General features: G+C 44.5%; 4 protein-coding genes across 4 annotated transcripts; 2 read left to right on the top strand and 2 right to left on the bottom strand.

Annotated features, from left to right (window-relative positions):
• Positions 1–2070: 2070 nt before the first annotated feature.
• opn8b (opsin 8, group member b) lies at positions 2071–5010 on the top strand. Its single transcript, XM_061270974.1, has 4 exons — positions 2071–2143; positions 3751–4044; positions 4138–4466; positions 4684–5010. The coding sequence occupies exons 1-4, from the start codon at positions 2071–2073 to the stop codon at positions 5008–5010; spliced, it is 1023 nt and encodes a 340-aa protein (XP_061126958.1).
• A 2637-nt stretch (positions 5011–7647) lies between these two features.
• Positions 7648–13461, bottom strand: mmut (methylmalonyl CoA mutase). Its single transcript, XM_061270729.1, has 13 exons — positions 13346–13461; positions 12465–12879; positions 12028–12395; positions 11777–11934; positions 10973–11144; positions 10663–10911; positions 10313–10424; positions 10094–10209; positions 8861–8976; positions 8664–8795; positions 8407–8554; positions 8075–8242; positions 7648–7979 (listed from the first exon to the last, which is right to left on the bottom strand). The coding sequence occupies exons 2-13, from the start codon at positions 12838–12840 to the stop codon at positions 7851–7853; spliced, it is 2244 nt and encodes a 747-aa protein (XP_061126713.1). The 5' UTR covers positions 12841–12879; positions 13346–13461; the 3' UTR covers positions 7648–7850.
• Positions 13462–13629: 168 nt separating this feature from the next.
• Positions 13630–18135, bottom strand: fkbp1b (FKBP prolyl isomerase 1B). The gene is made up of 4 exons (XM_061270185.1): positions 17946–18135; positions 17493–17540; positions 14561–14673; positions 13630–14194 (listed from the first exon to the last, which is right to left on the bottom strand). The coding sequence occupies exons 1-4, from the start codon at positions 17980–17982 to the stop codon at positions 14066–14068; spliced, it is 327 nt and encodes a 108-aa protein (XP_061126169.1). The 5' UTR covers positions 17983–18135; the 3' UTR covers positions 13630–14065.
• Positions 18136–18277: 142 nt separating this feature from the next.
• wdcp (WD repeat and coiled coil containing) lies at positions 18278–21875 on the top strand. Its single transcript, XM_061270182.1, has 4 exons — positions 18278–18562; positions 19172–21044; positions 21128–21248; positions 21636–21875. Exons 2-4 carry the CDS (start codon positions 19221–19223, stop codon positions 21830–21832), a joined length of 2142 nt encoding a protein of 713 aa, XP_061126166.1. The 5' UTR covers positions 18278–18562; positions 19172–19220; the 3' UTR covers positions 21833–21875.
• The last annotated feature ends 503 nt before the right edge of the window (positions 21876–22378 follow it).

Raw genomic sequence — 22378 nt, 5'->3', positions numbered from 1 at the left:
AAAGGCTAATTGTGCTCTGCTAAAAAATTCCATTACTCGAGATTTGTCTGTGAAAGGAGAATGAAACAGCGCTTGTGTTTCCTTGGCCATATATAACAACTTAATTTCCATCACTTTCCTTTCATCCTGCAAATGGTCACACCTCTGATCGCTTAGCGAGGAAGGTGCGACGTATTAACGTGTTTTACGCTATTCTTGTAAACCTCATGTTCACTAAAGGCTTCAAATGCCTCCAGGGGCTAAAACAAAATGTCAAGTTTGAGTGGTGTGACTCTTAAGCTTTCATACGTCTAGACACGGCAATCATCCCTCCCATTTTCTGAACCTGAGGTGACCCAAAAGATAATACAAAAAGTACTGTCATTTTTTTCTTTTTAATTTTCGGCCTTTTATTTTTAATTTTTTTTAAACTGGTCCATCCTGCTCCGGCAATATTGGCTATATTAAGTGTAACACAAGAACAAATGTTCTTTTTGTATTTTTATTGAGGACTGGTTAATCCTTGGATCCCACATTATTATTTTCTATTCTATTACTTTCTATATCGCTGCGTGCGTGAAAGTCACAGCCACGGAATGAGGATTAACGGGCGTGATTTCTTTCGGGGTAGGATCATGGGCAGGAAGGTCAACGGCTGTGTGCAACAGGGAGGCTCGGAGGTTTAGGTCTCGCTTTTCCCACCCTGAGCAATTGTCGCTCCTTTCGCATGGGATTTGTGCAAAAATAACTTAGATTGAATGGGTTTTGTGTGTGAAAGCTATGCGAAGCATTGGCGCCTTTGTCAAAGGTGCCTGTGAAGCAAGCAGAATATTGCCTTTGAAGGTCATCTCTGGAATTCATTTCTGAGAATCGGGTTGCCGTCGTCGCGCTACAAATAACAAGAAATAAGATTATTACATGGAGAGAGTGAGTGCATGTGTCACAAAAAGGTGAAGAAAGATGTTGCCGTTTAGATCCCATCGAGAAAAAAATGGCCCTCAAACTACCGTTTTTTTCCGTGTATAATGCGCCCCCATGTATAATACCCACCCTAAAAATGGCATGTTGATGCTGGAAAAAAGCCTGTACCCATGTATAATACGCACCCAGATTTTGACTCCTACTTAAGTCCGTGAACGTAAAATTATTTCAGAAAAAAGATCATCTTTGGGAACAACCGGACGTTCTGCCGGTCAGTATCATTGCGCATGCGCTAGCATACTCAATAGCGAAGAAATGTTTCGGATTTGTGTAGGGTACATTGTGACAGCAAACGAGCAGGTGATCTAGCAAGCGTCTGATACGAGAGCATTGTGTTCGTATGGAGCGTGTTTGAAGTGAACAGCAGAGAAGAAAGCACATCTGTAATGGCAGCCTCTGTATGATATCCGGATTTAAAAAAAAAAAAAAAAAAACCTTTGAGAAATTCTTTTTTTTTTGTACCCTAGTATAATGCGCACCCCAGATTTTAGGACAATAAATTAGCTAAATTTTGCGCATTATACATGGAAAAAAACGGTACTCTTAAGTAATTTAATCAGGAAAGGAAGGTTTCTGGATTAAGTGGAATGGCTGCTGGAGCTTCAAGTCCCTCTGCAGATTATTAACCTTAATGATGCGGGGTCACAGCCTATCTTAGTTTATTCCCAAGCCAGACTTGAGATGTAGCCTGAGTTCAGGGTGGGAGCAGTTATTGCAACACCGTCTTTGACCTCTCTGACCTCAATTTTCATGACTGGTGAAAGTCCGTTTTTCAAATCGGCATTTTATACCTATTACATAACTTGCAAGAAAAATAAAATAATAAATAAAATGTATTCATCATAAAGGCCGTTCGAATATTTTGACAATTTTCATGAACATTATACATATTTTGCGTCATACCTCATTTTTGTTCATGACTTCCTATTTTCCATGTGCGTGGCTACTTGACTGACATCATCAGTTTGCGGTCTCCATAGCAATGCGCGCTGCGTTCAAGCTTCTGTGAGGAAGGAGGACAGAGTGAGCACAGATGAATGTGACAGAAACACGAGGCAGTCTCCTTAATCTTCTTCTACGACTAACATGGATTCTTCCCCAACGCCGCCCATGTATGACCACTACCGCTCCACGTTATCGCCCAGCATGGACATTGGCGTCGGCATCTACCTGTTGTTTATCAGTAAGTTCATTTTAATCCAAATTATATTTTTATTTTTTGTGGATGGTCATGTGAACACATTTTTGTGACTTGTTTACGATATTAATTTTACTCTGACTCAATTAAGCAATCAACTGTTGCATTTTTCTTGAGTTATGCAGGAAATGTCTTGCACCCCCTGCAGAATGGATTTATGTAAGTAAGTATCAGCCAAAGACTCATAGAGGGTTCAATTTGAATATTGATGAAGTGTTTTAAAATTCTCAGAGGGGGCAATAATGGAAGGAGAGAAGAGGTGCAAAAATGTAAATGCCACCTTTGAATTTCCTCCATGAGACTGGCTAATGGCTGTGGAGCAGGCAGTGGTTTAAAAGAGAATAAAGGGCAAGGCTCCGGTGGGCATTAGAGAACGCAATTTGAGGCTTCTGCTGAAACATTATCCATATACAATGGACTATGATTTAATATACTACAATTTGACGTGAGTCTGGGTGTACTCACGATTGCATCTGTCAAACAAGCAATCTTTCCAAAATCAACAGAGTATCCATTTAGTGTACACTTTGCTTTATTTGATGCAACTATTGGTTTGATGTACAGTATTATTAAAGGATTTAAACCCATTAAAATCTGACAAACCAACCAAATATGAATTGTTTTCATGATTGTAAGATTGTGGATTTGGTTTAATCGATGCTTATGCAGTGAATCTTATCGGGGTTAGGATATGTCATTGTTATGAGTTGGTGCAGAGACTAGATCCAAGTACTGCTCTCATAAACAATTGCTGTTGCGAGCGTTCATACATATATGCATACATGTCGGATGGAATTGGCAAGGGAGTTGGGACTTGAAAAATGCAGGGAAGAGAACAGAGGCACTATTCGGTATAACGGGAGTTGCTGTATGTGTAATTATTTATTGTTTGGTCTAATTATGCTCCATTATTGTTTGCTTATTGTTTAGTTTTATGATAACTCAAAGGAACAAACTTTCCCTGAATGTTGTGCACCTTTTATATTCTTTGCACTCTCACCCCAGCAATCATTTTTTTCAACCTTAAAACAATTGATTGGCAGAGCGCGAGTTGTCCTTGATGATGTTTGTTAGTCTGCTGAAGTAGCGAGAGCAGCTAATGACAAAGTACTGGGAATACCCAGTGATCTTCTGGGATGTGTTTGAATAATAAAAAAAAAAAAAGATATTGAATGTTAATGCAGTCGGTAAAATGCCTCTTTATATAGCGCTTTCACAACAGCTTTTGGTGTAATGCATTATTTATACACACAACAATAATTGTATGTAATTACAATATATGTTACATGATTGATTTGATGCGCCTTCCTGCCTCATGACCTTCACCCGCCGACCATCACGTCCACACATTTCTCTGTCCCTGTAAATGCTTGGGAAGGGGAGGGGGGGGGGGGCTTACCATCACAACGATGTGCGAGTTTCCTGGTCTTGGGACTAGGCAATGTATCAGGATTTTTAAATAGTATGCATGGCCTTCACTAAACCTGTCACAGTGGAAGCTTGAGAGCTATGTTCACACCCACAACATTAATTCTGCAAAAATGCCCAAATTATACAAATAGTCTTACCTTGACGTTATGTGTGCATCCCAGCCATGTTCTCCGTCACGGGCAACCTGCTGGTTCTGGTGATGGGCTTCAATCGTTCTTCTCGCATGAAGCCTCCCGAGCTGCTGAGCATCAACCTGGCGGTGACAGACCTCGGGGCTGCAGTCACCATGTACCCTCTGGCCGTGGCTTCGGCCTGGAGTCACCGCTTCCTTGGGGGTGATGCCGCTTGTCTCTACTACGGTCTGGTTGGCTTCTTCTTCGGAGTGGCCAGCATTATGAACCTCACGCTCCTGGCCGTGGTGCGCTTTGTGGTCTCGCTGGACCTGCAGTCACCCAGTAAGTAGCAGCATCGATATAAATCGCCTTTCTATATTTATCTGCGTGTTTTGATGCAATAGGAAGGTGTATGATGGATGTCATGTTATCCAGGGGACAAGGTGAGCTGGCGTCAGATGAAGCTTCTGTGTTCATGGTCTTGGCTGTACGCCCTGTTCTGGGCTCTACTGCCCGTCCTGGGCTGGGGCCGATACGGTCCCGAACCATTCGGCCTGTCCTGCTCGCTGGCCTGGGGTCGACTGAGGCATGAGGACTCCTCCTTCGTAGTGGCCATGTTCTCCTTCAACTTGGCTCTGCCGGCCGCCATCATTGTGTGCTGCTACTTCGGCATCGCCATCAAACTCTACGTCACCTACAAGAAGTCGCTCAGACACGGGCGACGTGTAGCCAATGTACTCAAAATGCATCGCAGGCTGCTCATGGTCAGTGTTGACCAGATTGTTTAGTTGTCATACATTTTGGTGAGGGGGGGCTTTTGTCAGATGGGCACATTTAACTGTTTGAGCTGATTTACCTTTTCTAACAATGATGGTAATTTAAAACAAAGAGAGAGTTGCAGACCTCAACAGACTCAGTGTATACTTTACTCAGGATTCTGCAAAACATGGTGGCCACTAACATCTTTGCCCTGTGCTGCAGATGGCAGTGGTGATCAGCGTGAGCTTCATCGTGTGCTGGTCTCCGTACAGCATAGTGAGCTTGTGGTCGGCCGTGGGGCCCGGTGGCCCCATCCTGCCTCAACTCAGCCTGCTGCCTTGCATGTTTGCCAAGAGCTCCACAGCCTGCAACCCCATCATCTATTACATTTTCAGCCAGAGCTTCAAGCGTGAGGTCAAGCGAATGGTGCGCTGCCAGCCTGGATGTTGTGCTGGCGAGGATGGCAAGGGTGCCAGAGGAGGAGGAAGAGGAAGAGGAGGAGAGTCCTCACAGGCCTCCAGGGGAGAGGCAGCTACCACACTCGTTTGAAGGGAAACTGAGAATTGGACCAAGGAGGTGGCCGCGACGGCTTGTTTTCGGGGGACAAGCAGAGACCCACTGGCTGTTTTCTGACTTTTTGGCCAAGGCTTTTTGTTCTTTTTGGTCAAGGCTTTAAGACTGAACGCGACAGGACTGGGCGATGGTGAACAAATTCCTGTCAGCAATGGACCTTGTTGACTCTCTGCAACGGAAAAACTGTGACACCTGGTGTTTTTATCGGGAAACAACATTCCGAAGCATCGTATATTAGATGTCGCACAACCAATTACCGTTTTTTTCCATGTATAATGCGCCCCCATGTATAATACGCACCCTAGAAATGGCATGTTGATGCTGGAAAAAAGCCTGTACCCATGTATAATACACACCCAAATGTTGACTCCTACTTAAGTCCGTGAACGTAAAATTATTTCAGAAAAAAGATCATCTTTGGGAACAACCGGATGTTATTCTGCCGGTCAGTATCACTGCGCATGCGCTAGCATACTCAATAGCGAAGAAATGTTTCGGATTTGTGTAGGGTACATTGTGACAGCAAACGAGCAGGTGATCTAGCAAGCGTCTGATACGAGAGCATTGTGTTCGTATGGAGCGTGTTTGAAGTGAACAGCAGAGAAGAAAGCGCATCTGTAATGGCGGCCTCCGTATGATATCCGAATTTAAAAAAATAAAATAATAAAAATATTTAATTTTTTTTTCTACCCATGTATAATGCGCACCCCAGATTTTAGGACAATAAATTAGTTAAATTTTGCGCATTATACATGGAAAAAATGGTAATTTTCATGGATTTCACTCTAATGTGACAGAAGTTGAATCACAGTTGATTATTCAATGAAGGTATTGTTAATTTTCTGTACAGTACAGATGTCACAAACTATGTTTGCACAATAGACTGGTTTGACATGAAGATGTACCAGCATAGAAACAAAGAAAATTAAGTGGTGAAGAATATGACTCACCTTTTTGCTGAATATAGTTGTTGTTATTAGTGGGATCTTGCACATTTCTCTTCAACAGACCAGTCTTGTTGTGTTCCACAACACAGTGATTCCCAACCAGGGTGCCAAGGCACACAGGGATCTTGTGAGAGGTCATCAAGGTGCCACAGTAAAAAAAAAAAGTTAATTGCAGCAGCTATATCTGTATTCATCTATCTATGCCAGCGATGTATAGAACAATTAAATGCTCTTCTGCAAGTTGACAGAAGGTTAATGGTATTAATAGAACAAATCATGGATTTGTATGGCTATATTAGCATTGCATACAATTAAACAGATTTCCCGCTGATTAAGGTGTGACTAAATTATTATTAAGTATTCATATTTATGCAGTTTTATTTGGTGGGGTGCCGTGACATTTTTATTATGTATAACCATAAATGAGTGCCCTGGCTCATTAAAGGTTGGGAATCATTGCCATAGTATTAAGTGGCACGATACAATGGGATGACAGCTGGGCAAAAGCAAATGAATACAAAATAAGCTTTTCACTGTTTCAATTTAACTTGTACTGTTCTTGTATTTGAGTATAGAGACAATCTAAATAAAGAAGCTCTAGGTCATAGGTGTCAAACACAAGTCCCGGGGGCCAGATACGGCCCACTACGTCATTTTATGTGGCCCGTGAGACAAATTTTGCATCGACTTAGTGTCATTACTAAAAATTAGCAATTGTCTTCACTTCTAAAAAAAATAGAGATATTGCTTGCTATTTTTATTACCATTTGTCTTTTCAAAATATTCAAACAGGCCCGCCGAGGGAAACTTTGACTACGATGCGGCTCACGACAAAAATGAGTTTGACACCCCTGCTCTAGGTGATCTAATCTCTAAAAACAGCGACCAGTTGTCACCGAAATTCATTAACCTTTTGAAATATTTAAAACGATCTTCATTGTCATCAAGCAAGCTTTAAGTGAGTATCGTGATATGTTGCTGCTTGCTGTATCATACATCATCCATGATCAATAAAATTGTTATTAGCACACAGTTGTCGGCACATTATTAGACAGAAAATGGCCACAAAGATGGAGTTTGTTGATGTTCAAGCTGCTAGCAAGACTTAAATGTAGCAGGACTTCAATCCTTTATCCTAACGACGTTCATGACGCTAGCAAGGGCATTGATCATGTTTAGCCTTATGTCTCAAGGGCTGTCCTAATGCTTTCTTTTTTTTAACCTTCTCCAGCTAAGAAAACAATTAGCAAGATGGGGTTGTGTGGCAGCAGCCGGCAAACTGTATGTAGTAAAGAATATGGCTGGCATGCGCTCACCTGAATTGATTGGCAGACGTGCCTTCTAATTGGCTGATTCTGCGAAGTTTAGTAATAATTTAGTAATATAGAATTATGACTATAATAATGTTAGCGATAATAAAGAAATAATTTATACAATTCTACCCTTGTTTTAAAAAATCCAATGATTATTGGGCTGAACTTTTAAATTGTTTAATTATTAATATTTAATTCAGTTACCTCAGTTGAAGTAAAATGCTTTATGCTTAGGAGAGGAAATGTTCATGCTAAACCACTACAGTATGTTATGTAATACTGGATTTAATTGTATAATTTAATTTGATTATACACATGCACGCACAAACATTTGCTGATCACGAGCACGAAGGTTCAGCTCAAGCTTGTGTCGCATTTAATTCCAAAAATATACACAGTACTGTATACAAATATTAATGATACAGAGTGACAACCGAGATGTTTGGTAAGGCAAATAGCAAACAAAACATGATACTTCTAGTCATTATTATTATTGTCATCATTTGATAGTGGATAACATTCCTCTTGAAAATGGCAAGCAGGCTACAATTATTTTCTAAATGGCCTGTCGGATGTTCTCCAGGCTCTTGTGGATGCTGTCCACCACGTCCACGGCAGCCTGCGGGATCCTGGTGCCTGGCCCGAAGATGGCGCTCACGCCACTCTGATACAGGAATTCGTAGTCCTGTGTTTAAAACAGGGCACAGGTTTTATCAACTTTACTCTAAAAAGCAAAACTTTCCGACATGGCTCCAGTTACTTTTCCAAGCCGAACATTACCTGTGGCGGGATGACACCCCCGCAGATGACCAGGATGTCAGGACGCCCCATCTTCTGGAGCTCCTTGATAAGCTCGGGCACTAAAGTCTTGTGGCCGGCGGCCAGCGTGCTGACCCCCACGCAGTGGACGTCGGCGTCCACCGCCTGCTGGGCCACCTCCATGGGCGTCTGGTAGATAGCAGAAAATAACCATCACAAAAAAAAGCAATAAGTACAGTAGTTGGTCATGTTTTTTGTAGAGCCTGACCAATTAATTGGCCAATATTAACGTTGTTGTACGGGTCCTGCATTTGTAATTTTTCTATTTTTTTTTTTTTTTTAATCGACTGAACCTGAAAGAGCGGCCCGATGTCCACGTCAAAGCCGAGGTCCGCGAACCCGGTGGCGATCACCTTGGCGCCTCGGTCGTGGCCGTCTTGACCCATCTTGGCCACCAGGAGGCGAGGGTTCCTCCCTTCCTGGTTCCGAAATTCAGCCACTCTGTGACAAGGTTATTTCGGGGATCAACATCTTTAGAATAAATATGCATAACATTTATGCTAATTTCAGTAGGTAACCAAAATAGTTTCTGCTCATTTGCATGCTGTACCTGCTGAGAGTCATGGCGATCTCTTCATGCTCGCCGTATTCGCTGCGGTACGCGCCGCTCACCATGCGGTTGCTGGCCTTATGCTCGCCAAACACTTTCTTCATGGCGTCCGTGATCTCGCCAACAGAACATCTGCATTTAACAAAATTAAAATTAAGAAATAAAAAAAATATTTTTGTTTTAACTTAATTTCAAACCTGGCGCGCGCCGCCTCCACAGCCAAAGCCAGCAGGTTTCCCTGCCGGGTGCGGGCGCACTCCTCGATGGCGGACAGGCACTTGTGGGCGATGTCCGTGTCGCGACTCTCCCGCACCTGCCATGTAAATGAGACTCATCAACACTGTGCGTTTCTTTGTGCTCTATAACAGTGTTTTTCAACCGGGGTGCCGGAAAATATGCCGTGGGAAATTCTCCAATTTGTGCGCCTGTGCGGTGTAGCGCCCGGCAGAGTAATCATATCTTCCATATCAGAAGGTAGCAGCAGCAGGTAGCGATTTGCCTCGTGCTTGCAGACGAGAAAATTGGTGACGCATGGATGCAGCGGCAGGTATATGGGCCTTCAGCTGTGCCGTGGGATTGTCCAATATTAATTACGGAGCGCATTGTAAACAGGATCGCCAAACCACTGGTCAGTGCGCGCAAGGCCTGGTCAGCCACTTGCTAATCGTGCATGCGTGGAAAATCGGAGAATCTTGAGATTTCATATTGTGTCGGTCTGATTGTATTGCATCGGCACATGTTCAGTTTATGTGTGTGTTGCTGTGTGCTTTTGCTAACAGTGACAGACACTATGACAGTTGTGGTGCGTTTGTGGTCCAATGGATATCAGAGCATGCAGTTCAACCGGAGAACCTGGATTGGTTATTTTTCACACACAAGTCGAGACACCTCGACTGTGATATCCACTCAGCTGCTGTCAGAACAGCAGAGGGTCTTTAAAAGTGACTTTGTTCTTATTGTTGCAATATTTATAGACAGTCTAAATCACGTTGATTATTTTATTTGAATCACAATCCCTTTAAATAGTTTATTTTTTACACCGTCTAAAACCTTTTTAAAAAACTGTCACTTTTATTTAAAAAAGGAATAAAATTTAGAGAATATTTAGTATTTATTTCTATTTAATTATTCGACTCTCCATACATATATATATAGGAATAGGACTTTACGTCTTTCGTTGTAATATAACTGATTTTAATATAGGAGTTTAACAGATTTTTGTTGGCGGTGTGCCGCGAGATTTGTTCCAATGAAAAGATGTGCCGTGAATGAAAAAAGGTTGGGAAACACTGCTCTTGAAATGCCTCTCAAATACCAAAATAATAAGTGTGAAACTTTGTTGAAAAACTAAAAATATGCACCTTTATGCTTCTTGAAATAGTCTAAAGTTATTATTCGTTGAAAAGAAAGTGTGTTTGAAATGTTCTTACCTTCTTCAACTTTTCGATCTGTTTCTGTCGTACCAGGGTGTTGTCGATAGCCAGCACTTCCACCGTCTCCTCCTTCTCCAGGCGGTATTTGTTCACTCCGACGATTACCTCCGACCCTGGAGCAAGAAGGGGACGGGGAGGCATTTCCAAATGTCACGTCTTCACATGATGGAGGCTTGGGTGTAGAAATGTATGAAAACAACTATTATGCAAGCGTACGTGAATCGATGCGGGCCTGTCTGCGTGCCGCACATTCCTCGATGCGGAGCTTGGGGATGCCCTCGGCCACCGCACGAGCCATGCCGCCCATCTCCTCGATCTCCTGGATGAACTGCAGGCAGTAGGAAGATTTCCGACAAAATTTGGTGAGTCTTTGAAGATATTAAAAGAAACCCCAACGTGAAAATGAGCTACAAAAAAAGACATTCTTTTATTTACAGTACCAGTATGCTATCTACAGAGATGGGATATTCATTCAAGTATGATTAAAAAAAATTTTAACTGTTTTGAGTTGTTGTTTTTTTAGCTAATTAGAGAATATATGTACGGGCTCATTGTTTCCCACGCACCTTCAAAGCCGTGTTGTAGAGGTCGTCGGTGAGGGACTCCATCATGTGCGAGCCCCCCCACGGGTCGGCCACCTTGGGGATGCCCGACTCCTCCTGGATGATGATCTGCGTGTTGCGTGCAATGCGGGCGCTTTTGACCGTGGGCAGACCGAGAGCCTCATCGAATGAGTTGGTGTGGAGCGACTGCGTGCCTCCGAACACGGCCGCCATGGCCTCGATGACCGTGCGGATCACATTGTTGTACGGGTCCTGGGGACGATCCTTTGGTTAGCTTTGCAATTCTGACGGTGAAGGATTGTGAGAGACTTACTTGCTCCGTGAGGGACCATCCGGATGTTTGGCAGTGGGTGCGTAGGAGAAGGGACTTGGCATTTTGCGGCTGGAACTTTTCCCGGAGTAACGTGGACCACAGCTTCCGAGCCGCCCGCAGCTTGGCGATCTCCATGTAGAAGTTCATGCCGATGCCCCAGAAGAATGACAATCTGCATATTGCACATACAGTAAATATATACATAAATCCATATGCACATGTATTAAAATCTTAATGAGAAAAAGTTAAAAATAAATTACAATTCATCTTTGAAAACACTCATTGTAGAATAAATTTAGATTTAAATTCAAAACTGAAAAAAATGCATTGTGTGTCCTTTAAGGACTATAAAAATGAAATGGCCCCTACAAGGAAAAAGGTCCGCTGTCCCTGCTTCAAATATTAAAACACACACACACGCAAGTGAAGTCCATTGAGGACAAGTTGTCTATTGTGAGACACTGCAAATGGCACAGCTCGCTCAGGTCGACTGTTGAAATGAGATAATAGCTTTGGTGAGAAAGCCATATGATTGGACGTGGCATCTGTGAATAGATCAAGTCTGCCACAACCCTGGGAGCGCTTACCCCTCAATTTGATGTACCGTTATTGTAGCTATTGAACGGTGGCACCAAACGGAACAGGAGAACTTTAGAATGGAAGCAATTGTGGACGAATCGGAATTTGTGAAAGGAGTATGACTTCTGCACTGGCACGTACCATTGCAACTGTGGGGCAAAGTGCCAACTACCGTGACTTTAGAATGAATTCCAAACGGCCAAAAAACTAGGCCATCATTTTTACCTGGGTGCAAACTCGTCGATGGTTAAGCCAGCTTTGAGTCCGGTGCGACAATACTCCAGTCCGTTGGCGATGGTGTAGGCCACTTCCAAGATGGCGTCGGCCCCTGCCTCCTGAAGATGGTAGCCACTAATGGAGATGGAGTTGAACTTGGGCATGTGCTGGGAAACATTTGCATAAACAGCAGTCAGGCACTTTGAGAACCACTGCAGTACACCCATTCACTGTGATGCACAAAGGTTGACTTTACTTACTTGGGAGGTGTATGAGAAGATGTCAGCGATGGCGTGCATGGAAGGTTCCGGCGGGAAAATGTAGGTATTCCGCACCATGAACTCTTTCAAAATGTCATTCTGGATGGTTCCGGTGAGTTTGGCCTTGGGGACACCTTGTTCCTCGCCCGTCACGATGAACATCGCAAGCACGGGAATGACGGCCCCATTCATGGTCATGGACACGGACATCTTCTCCAAGGGGATGCCGTCAAAGAGCATCTTCATGTCCTCCACCGTATCAATGGCCACACCCGCCATTCCCACGTCGCCATGCACCCGAGGGTTATCAGAGTCGTAGCCACGATGCGTGGGGAGATCGAAGGCCACTGACAGGCCCTGCTGCCCCGCTGAGATTCATAAAGAAAAACATGACAATTTGTGTCAGCACGTTTGACTTCGGTGAAGGGCTACCCTACCTTTGATGTTGTCCTTGTAAAACTTGTTGCTCTCCTCTACAGTGCTAAATCCTGCATACTGTCTGATGGTCCAGGGTCTGCTGGTATACATGGTCGGATAGGGCCCCCGAGTGTAGGGAAATACCCCCGGTAATTCGTCTGCACTGGCGTCCGAGTCGGCCTTGGTGTACACAGGCTTGATGTCGATGCCCTCGGGCGTGTGCCATATCAGGTCCTCGGGGTTCTTCCCCTTCAGTTGCTTCTTAGCCAGGGCAGTCCACTGAGGGTGAAGTTCCACCTGGTCCCGACGCGGGGCCGAAGTGTGGATCCAACAGGTGTGGAAGGGCGATCGGGCCAAGGCCCGGGCAGCGGCGCATGCTCTGTGGGCTGTCAGCATGCTTCCCCTGGGCTCACACGCATTGAGGACCCGGGGGACCTGTGAAGATAGTTATTTATATATGGTCTGGCTTGAAACATTTTGGTTATAGCTCTTGATTTCTATAAGCAGTAGGACAATGTAGTTTTCAAGATGACAACAGTGGGGGACTACTGCATTAATCAATACAATAGACTTAACAACCTATATTAGCATTGTGAGCTAACCGCTAGTCGAAAACGTCACATCGAATCATCGTTTAAATAAAGCTAGACAAAAATTAACACGTTATCCGGGATATGAACGTAATCATTCCTATTCATGAAGAATTGGAACGATGTTAAGTTTATGTCAGTAGGGGGAAAGTTGTTTAACTATAGAAGCTAGGTTGATGCTCTCGTATGTAGCCACTCGTAGCTAACAGTGGCGAACTGATATTCTTAACCAATTGCGTCGAGGATCTTTAGATCACTTATTCGTGGCATTAATTTGATGGCACAACCAGTTGATACGCTTAAAATCTGACCTTGTTTCCTCTTCTTGTGGTCTTTAAAGGTTGACAAAAGGTGTGCGTACGTCTATCCAATGGACTCTCAAAACATTCGTCGTCAGCCAATTGGAAGAGACGGCAAGTTCATGAACTTTGAACTACAAAACGCGGAAGTAAATAGTAAGCTGCTCCCTTACACAACATGCTCCCTTAATGTTATAAAAAATATATATACAGATAAAATTTGAAATAAAGTTTACATGTCAATTGTGCATATGATTATCTTTATTCAATATTGTTCTAAAGAAACACAGGACACGTTATAGTTAACATGCCACTTTTATTCCAGAATTGGTCAATAAAATGGTAAGCAGCAACAGCAGTTCTGTACGCCATCGGACCAGGTCAACGAGAGAAACCACACGTGCAGTAAATGCTTTTTGGGCGGGAGGGAGTTACAAATTCATAGATAACATGGCAACATTTTCAGGAGCATTCAGCAGGAAAAACCCTGATTAAAGTGGCAATGCAATCAGGTCAGTGTTTTTTGTAAGCATTGTTTATATAGAAAATACCTAGTCAAGATGCAGGGACTTTAGTAATGTGCTTATCCTCTGTTGCTAATACTGTAAGGCAGTGAGTGTTTTGATTGCAGTGTTGTATGACTTGAGATGCATTTAAATAGTACAAGGAACAAGAGAGGGATGCCGGTAGGAGGGGAGACAGCGCATCAACCGGGTCCCTGCACAAATGTTTTTACTCCAGTTTCAGAAGCTCCACATCAAAAACCAGCGTGGCATTGGGAGGGATGACGCCGGGGTGGCCCGTGAGGCCGTAAGCGACGTCCGGTGTGCAGGTGAGCTTCACTCGCTGGCCCAGGCTCATCTGGGGGACAACGCTTTGTTAGCAGAATAAACACATTCACTTTTATATGTTAACCATAACAAGCAAAAAGATTGTTTTTGTTAAAACCTGCCTTCTTCTTACTGTACAGCAGAGAGCGCTGCCACACCAGCTAAGACAAAAGTCAGCTCATATCAAATTAATTTTATATTCTCCCTACTGTTAATTATTGAAGAACGCAACACTTTTTTTCCTTAACTATACTCTCAAAATTGTAAGTGAACAACTGCAGGCATTGTTTTGATTGACAAGAGGCCATCACCCTTATAGAGTGACAACCAGTTTATGCTTACATCGAGACAGGCCGGTAGGGAGCATGTTTATATAGAATGTTGTGGTTTTTCTGACCTGAGCCACGCCTTCTTCCCAGCCTTTGATCACCTCGTTGCGGCCGATCTTAAATTTGAAGGGTTTGTTTCTGTCTCGGGACGAGTCAAACTTTTTGCCGTTCTGCAGCATACCTGTGAAAAAGATCAAATCATCATTTTTGGGTGAGATTTGCAAACGAGACCTTTTTTAGGGTTTTGTTGGAAAATCTGAAGTGTTACATCAAGTAGGGGGAGGGTTTTATCACAATCTTGGGTCGGTTTAAATCTTCCCAAATGCACAAAGGCGGACTATGAATCAGGAAGCGGTGGCCTGGTTTATCGGATTATTTTTAAAGTTAACAACTAGGCCATCACTCATCAGTGTGTCGAGGGAGAATGAACAAAAAACAACAACTTTGAAACCCAGACGAATAAAAATTGCAGATTCAGAGGTTTATGAATATTATTATTGACTCATGTACGATTGCGTGCCAAGACTTTTGGCAAGCTCTACTTCCGAAGAGAGAGAGATCAGGTTTAGTAGGCCTTGGAACTAACATGACATTGCATTGCTAAGAGTAATGAGGATAAAGAATATATGCCTGTGAGTTGTTGTTGTTATTATTAATATTATTATTATTATATATGTACTATGTGTTCAAATATTTGTTGATTAATCAGATGTTTAATCAGTTAGCAAAATATTATGTCAAATTCTAGAATCCAACGGTGATTGAAACTAGTTCCAAGCATAGTGAAGGTAAAAGGAATTGGTTTGCAGCAGATGTCGTAAATCCCGCGACAGACGCGCACGTTGGTGTCTGGCACTTGTTTTTTTTAGACCTGAGGGTTGCTTCTAACATTAGGCGGTGCTAAATAAATCTCCTGAATGATCATGTAGTTGAAGTTATAAAACAAGGATATGATTTAATCCACTCGCTAGCACCACCTCGTAGAAAAAGAGCCATGTAAAACCTAAAAGGTGTGCTAATATTTTGTTTAACTTTATGGGAGCTGCACACAGAGTATTATTACTACTACTAAATTATTCTTTATTTTTGACGCAGTCATTCTGCTATCAGGATGCATGGGTGGGGTGGTCGTTCTCATCCCTTACTGATCCTGACGCCGCCAGTTACGACTCCAAGCTCTTTGCCCTGCGTCGGCACAAAAAGCCCAAGAAAAAGGCTTAAGCGCTAACAGAGGCGGGGTTATTTTTACCCTGGCATATCCTGTCTCGACCCCCCCACCCATCCACCTCCCCCACAGACAGTCTCGAGGAGCTGCTAGCCTGACACCCCCTTCACTCCCCCCCAAGCCGAATTAAAAGGGGTGGATAAGAAAAGCCGCATGTCGGGCTTTATGTCTGAGTCTGCATGTCTGGGAACTTTACATAGAAATTTATCGGAAGCAATCCAGACACTTAGAGTAAATTTTCCACCCATTTGAATCCTTAGGTGAACCTAATGCAGGGGCCAATTAGTGTATCATGGGAATATAAAGATCTTAGTTTCCACACTTTAACTCAAAGCTCAATGTGCAAGCCCGAGCGGCTTTCCTGAGAAATATCAGCCTCGTGATCACTTGCCGGCCATATTTGGGAATCTCTGCCTCCTGCCCGAGTCACGGGAGGGTCAGCTGCAGCATACCATGTGAGCGTCTGCGTGGTTTGAATCCCAAAGTGCATCCCAGTGCGCCTCCCATTGAGGTCGGGATGAAGTGAGGAGATCGAAATGTGACGATTGCTTCCGGTGAAAGAAAGCAACAACGAAATATGTAAAAAATGTAGCCTCTTTATCTTTGTTTTTATTCATCCAGCAGGAAGTCTTGGAGGGCCTAGCCTCCCAAATCGATGGCTAACTGCTATCACCAGACTTCCTCCTCATGATATCTTAATGAAATCTTTGCTCTTATGAAACAAAAAAAATGGGATAGGCTTGGACCCGGAGCGTTTTTGGGCAAGACAAGAAACTGTTTCTCCCGCACAAAATTATGATGACAAATATTTATACCGAAACAAACTAGTTGCTCGGTCAAAGTGGCTTCATGGGTTACGTTTTCAATCACCAGCCTTTTCCCTTTTGCAGAGTCAATAACACATTTATCGCTCTGTGGGATTTGTCTGGCTGAATTGGAGCCAGGAGGGTGATGATTTAATGAGTGATAATGGGGGATGACGTGCGGAGTGAGAGAATGCGGAGGATGTCAGTGACGCATGCCAATGGAGACATTCAGTTAGGAGGGAAGCAGGTGGATTGAACGCAAGTGTGTTTAAGTTTGAAGTCCTTTGAAAACATGCCTGAAGAGATTTTTTTTTTTTTAATTCAAACCAAACTTGACCACGGATGCGTCTGCAACGAACGTTACAGTTCAGCGTGCATCTCAGTGCAGCCACGTGTGTTTATCACAAAGCCCTCGGCGCAGAATTTGAAGCTGTGTTTTCATAGCAGCATCATAAACCTTGTGATCCGCAGACAGGGGTGAGAGCAGTTGGGACCAGCTTTTTGTTTTGTTTACTTTCTGTCTGACCTACTTGTCTGCGCCAAACAAGTGCCCAAGGCACGCGCTAACCCAAATGTGTTTCCCTGTGTCGCAGCAGTTCAGCTCACAAAAATTGGCCAGTCTGAAAAATAAAAGACCCTATTGCACGAGGCATAGACACACTGGAAGGCTGAATGAGGCCAGCATGGAACAGAAATTTTTTTTCTCAAAAGTTCAACTTTAAATAATAATGATATGTAGCTTTGTGGGATAAATGTAAAGACCACAGGACAAAAGGTGGCAGCAGGATACATAATGGGAAAAAAAGAGACCATGTGAGACCATAGTAGGAAAGCATAGAAAAATATAAGATGCATGAGAGAACATGAAGACCACGTGGGACAACACGTAGGGCAACAAGACAATGCAGGACAAAATGAAAAGGGTGTGGGACACTCTAAAACTCTGTATAGAAAGTATGACTCACTCACCTATGTAATGGACCACGCACGTCTGACCCTTCTTTGGAAATGTGCTTCCTGTGGGACACAAATACAGATGAGTTCATATTACATGAGTCCCTCCATTAAATCACAGTTTAACCTAAGACTCACATGAGCCCCCCCCCCCCCATTTCAATGCCCCTGTATGCACACCAGAAGGAATGAATTTAATTGAAGCAAAAAATGATGCACAAAATGATTACTGTAATTCTTTACATCCTATTTATGTACATCATTATTCCGTTTTTAAAGAGTCCAAAATTGTAACGTGCTATTTTCCTTAATTAAAAAAAAAACTATATTTCGTTGGATTTTGGGGGAGATCTGAAACTATCCAGCACAAATAAGGCCAATAATAATATGTAAATAATTAAGTAATAATATTAGTTTCGGGCCAGGGGTGTGGGGGCGCTGCCAAGTCCCCCCGGGGACTCAACTCACCATCACCGGGAGATATTGTCTCGACTTCCACGCCCATGGTTCTGCAATACGTTGTCGACTGTCAGCAGTGGAGCATAAATCCTTCCAATGCGATCGTTTCCCCGTATGGCCGCTACAGTTACAGCTCGGTGTTCGCTGAAGGACAGCATGCAGTCTTCACCCGACTGCAGCCGAGAGCCTCCCAGCCGAGATACGAGAGAAGCGAGCTAGCAGGTTTTTGGACTTCTACTGTCTGATGGCCTGTCACAAGATGGCGGCGCCACACTGTGGCGATGCAGAGTACTGACTGAACAACGTGGTGGTTGCTTATTGTGGATTTGGAGTTGTTGTTTGAGATAAGATGTCAACTGCTGCGTGTACAACTGATCAATTGAAGTGCTTTCAGTAGGTATTCGCGAGCAAACGCTACTTTTAAACAAAGAAATACAGTAAAAACGAGCCTGAAGTGCAACTAAACTACGTTTCCCATGATGCACTTCTCCGGAGGGTCCCGGGAATCTCTTCCGGGTTAAAAGCTAGTAAACATTGACGTTGCGGCGTTAGTTACCCGGCAAAATGTAAAGTTATCCATGAAAATATCAAAATATTAAGTGCTCCACAAAGCTTTACTCAACAAAGTAGGTGTTTTTTTTAAGTCTGTTTCAGTCTATGCTATCTAAACATTAAGTTAAAGCACACAGATCCACGAGGGATGCGTGGGTACTATCGTTTTTTTTAGATATATTAGGGATGCGCGAGTACTATCACTTTTTTTTAGACCGAGTACTATTACATATGTTTAACTTCAAGCCGATAACTATTACCGTAACTTAATGCGTACTTGCAATTGTGATGAAAACTTTTTATCTTGAATCAAACATTCTTTCAAAACAAATCATTTTTGAAACACACATTTTGTATCGGAAACCCAAATCATCACTCAACTATCACAACCCGATACCACTAGATCAGCAACGCATTAACAAGAAAAACACAATGGATCCAAATTGTCTCAATTTTTTCAACCCTTGGCTCACTCTCTTAGCAACTCCATTGGGGCCCTGAGAAAGAGACTGTCTCATCCCCCACATCTGATTAAGTGAGCGACGTCAGCGGCCTTGGGTCCTGAAAGGTCCTGAGTGTCGTGTCGAGGTCGCTGTGCTTTAATCGGCTATTAGGAGAGCAGATTAAGGTGCCTACTTGGAAGGAAATCCCAAGAGAGAGCCTTTGCCACTTCTAATCTGCAGGGTGAGGAGCTCCCGGCCGCTCGGATTGTTTTGCCGGTTTGTTGCTGAGATGTCCCTGGGCAAGGCCAAGCTGCTACGGACCGGCATCAACACGCTGCACCAGGCAATCCACCCTGTGCACGGCGTGGCGTGGACCGATGGCAAGCAGGTGTGCCTGACAACGCTGTACTTCCAACGCGGCGAGCCCAAATTCGGCGACACCAATGTCATCGGGCAGTTTGAGCATGTCTTGGGGCTCTTCTGGGGCCCACTGTGCTGCCCTGATTCTCCCGCCCTGCTGGCCGTGCAGCATAAGAAGCACGTCAGCGTTTGGCAGTTGCAGCTAAGCGCGTTGGAACATAACAAGCTGCTGTGCACGCAGACCTGCGAGATGAGCGAGCCCTTCCCGTTGCTTGCGCAGGGCTGCGTCTGGCACCCCAAACTGGACATTCTGGCCCTCCTAACCAAGCGGGACGCCTCAGTGCTATTCGCCGTACGGGTGGACAACAGGAGGACCAAGGCGAATATTAAGGGTAGCGGTCTGATCCACTGCGCATGTTGGACTAAAGACGGAACCCGGTTAGTGGTGGCAATCGGCACCTCGCTCCACTCCTACATCTGGAACGACATCCACAAAAGCCTGGTGGCCTGCTCCTTCTGCCCCATTTTTGACGTGGGGGGCTACATCTGTGCCATAGAGGCAACGGGAGACTCGCAGGTTGCCGTGGCGACAGAGCTGCCCTTGGAGAAGCTATGCGGGTTGAATGCCGGCATGGCCTTTGAGGTGGAGCCCTCGCGAGTCCAGACGCCGGAAAACGACCTTTGTCACGATTCCAGACGGCTGTCGTTTGACCTTTCTGACAGGCCTCATACACCCACCTCTGGGCCTCTGGACCTGACGCACCTCCTGGCCAGGCACCGGCGCTCGGACCCCTGTCCGCTTATCCACCTGAAGCGCAAGGATGGGGTGACGGGTTCTGGTCAGGACTCCTCACACCTCGTACTGATTACGTACGACCGCAAAGTGGTCACCACCCGTAAAGTCAGCATACCGGGAATCCTGGTGCCGGATTTGGTGGCTTTTGACCCGCGCGCATCCACTGTGGCTGTAGCATCTAACACCTGCAATATGGTGCTGGTGTACCATATCACGGCGTCGGCCATGCCCAATATCCATCAGATCTCGCTGCAAGCCACCGACAGGCTCAAGGGGGTCTGTTTCCTTAGCGACAAGGTGCTGCTAATGATGGTGGGCCAGCAGAAGTCCATTGACCCTGCCTTCCTCCCATCCTCCAACACGGAAAAGTACATCCTGCGCTTGGTAACCAAAAAGTTGGATGGTGAGGGTGCCCCCCCCCTTCTCAACGCAGAGCCTACTTCTAATTTGTCACGGATTAGAAGTCAGTCCGAGCACCTGCCCAAGGAGGACAGGGAGCTGCTGGGGATGAAGGACTTGGTTCTGCCTGGGGCGGGAATTCTCCCCCGCTCACCCAGGAACAGACGCAGGATGGTAGAAGAGGTGAGGAGCCCAGAGCCTAGCCCTGTGGCAAGCTCCGTGGACTTCTCCTCCTCCTCTGAAAGAACCTCCTCCATCATGGTGGAAAACTTGGACGTCAGCCACATGGCATTGGCGGGCCAGACCAGCAGGGACTCCAGCCGGGCCGGATCACCTCGACCGGAGGTGGTACCAGAGCCAACGGTGCCCCCACCAGGCGGATCCTCCAGGGAGAGAGCCTTGGAGCATTTGGTCTCCAACATGGAGCGGCTGTTCACTCGCTTTGCAGACGTACAGCAGTGCCTGGGCGAGATCCGAGAGTACACCCAAAATGGCAAGAAGGTTTCAAGCTCCTACCCAGCCGCCGCCGAGCCCCCATACCTCAACGTTACATGCCAGGTACGTTCAGTATTTTCTAGTAGACACTGTGGAAGTCAGGGTTGGAAGCAGCACTTGATTTGTGTACTTTTTGGGTCCTGCAGAAGCAGCTGTCTGAAAACGTGTTTATTGACGAACGGCGTCCGATGCTGCTTTGTGATGGTAAGCTGCGTCTACGTGCCCTCCAGGAGCTTTTCAACCTCACAGTTGTGGAGATGCTGCACGGTATGTCAATCGATTGAGTGACTTTTTAAACCAACCCTCGTGTTTCTTCCCTCCCAGCTAGCTTGTTAGCTCACTAAACATTTACATTATGAAGAGTCCTGCACTAAAATAAGCAATTCCACATTAAAAAAGACATTCAAGAAATCTTTATTTCTTAAATCGTGTAACCAGTTAATTTATTGTATTTTAATTGTACACATTTTACAGCTGGCTCATTTGTCTCTCTCTTTTTAAAATTCGCCCATTCATCGGTCGTGACGCGTTCGAGCTATAATTGGATGTGATTAGAGGCCCAGGACAGATTAGAAGCTTTTAAACAGAAGCAGCTTACTTTATTGGCATGTAAAAGGGCTAAACTGCACCATGTCTCGCTCAATATTTTTGCAGGCCCCCTGTGGATCGTCCTGGTAGCCGACTCCGAAGGCTTCGTGCCCCTGACTTTCAAGCCCAAAGATGAGCTCACTGTACGAAACGGCAAGCGTAAATCCACCCTGCGCACCCCCGGGAGCCCCGAGACCTCCTGCCCGTCCAGTCCGGCTCCCTGCCACAACCCTGACACCACCACCACAGATGCCACCACATAGTGTATGGACTTCACTTTGTAAATAAAGCAATTCCAACAATTCACCTGCTTTTTCACTTTTTGTTTTGGGGATAAAAACAAAAAGCTACAAGTTACTCATGGCTAAGAGAAATATAAAGCAATCTTTTTTTCACTATGTATTTTCTACTAACAACCTCTCTCACAAATAGATATTTACATGCAAATAAAGTACTATAACACTGGCTTAAATATATGTATTCATATATGCTGTGATAGTCCATAGATGACGTTAGATGGGAGCAAATGACGTATAATTAAAGCTCTTCAACTCGCATTAGTACCAAGATACCACCAGAGGACGCTAAAACACTGCATGTGCTTATGTAAATTACTGTTACTGTACTGTTGAAATATGAAAGTATAATTTACAGATTCACGGTGATTAACCTTACTCGTTTATTAAATATGTATGTGCATGAATACGAACAAGGTGCTCTAACTTTGTGTGCTGTATTGGTTTGTGACGTTTCAAGACGTTCAGTCCGTTTGCAAGATTAAACACATCCAAGATGGTGGCGTGGTTGAC

This window comes from Syngnathus typhle, linkage group LG22, assembly GCF_033458585.1.
Source record: "Syngnathus typhle isolate RoL2023-S1 ecotype Sweden linkage group LG22, RoL_Styp_1.0, whole genome shotgun sequence".
Lineage (NCBI taxonomy): Eukaryota > Metazoa > Chordata > Actinopteri > Syngnathiformes > Syngnathidae > Syngnathus > Syngnathus typhle.
Note: the sequence above shows the minus strand (reverse complement) of the source record. Positions and strands in the feature narration are given on the sequence as shown.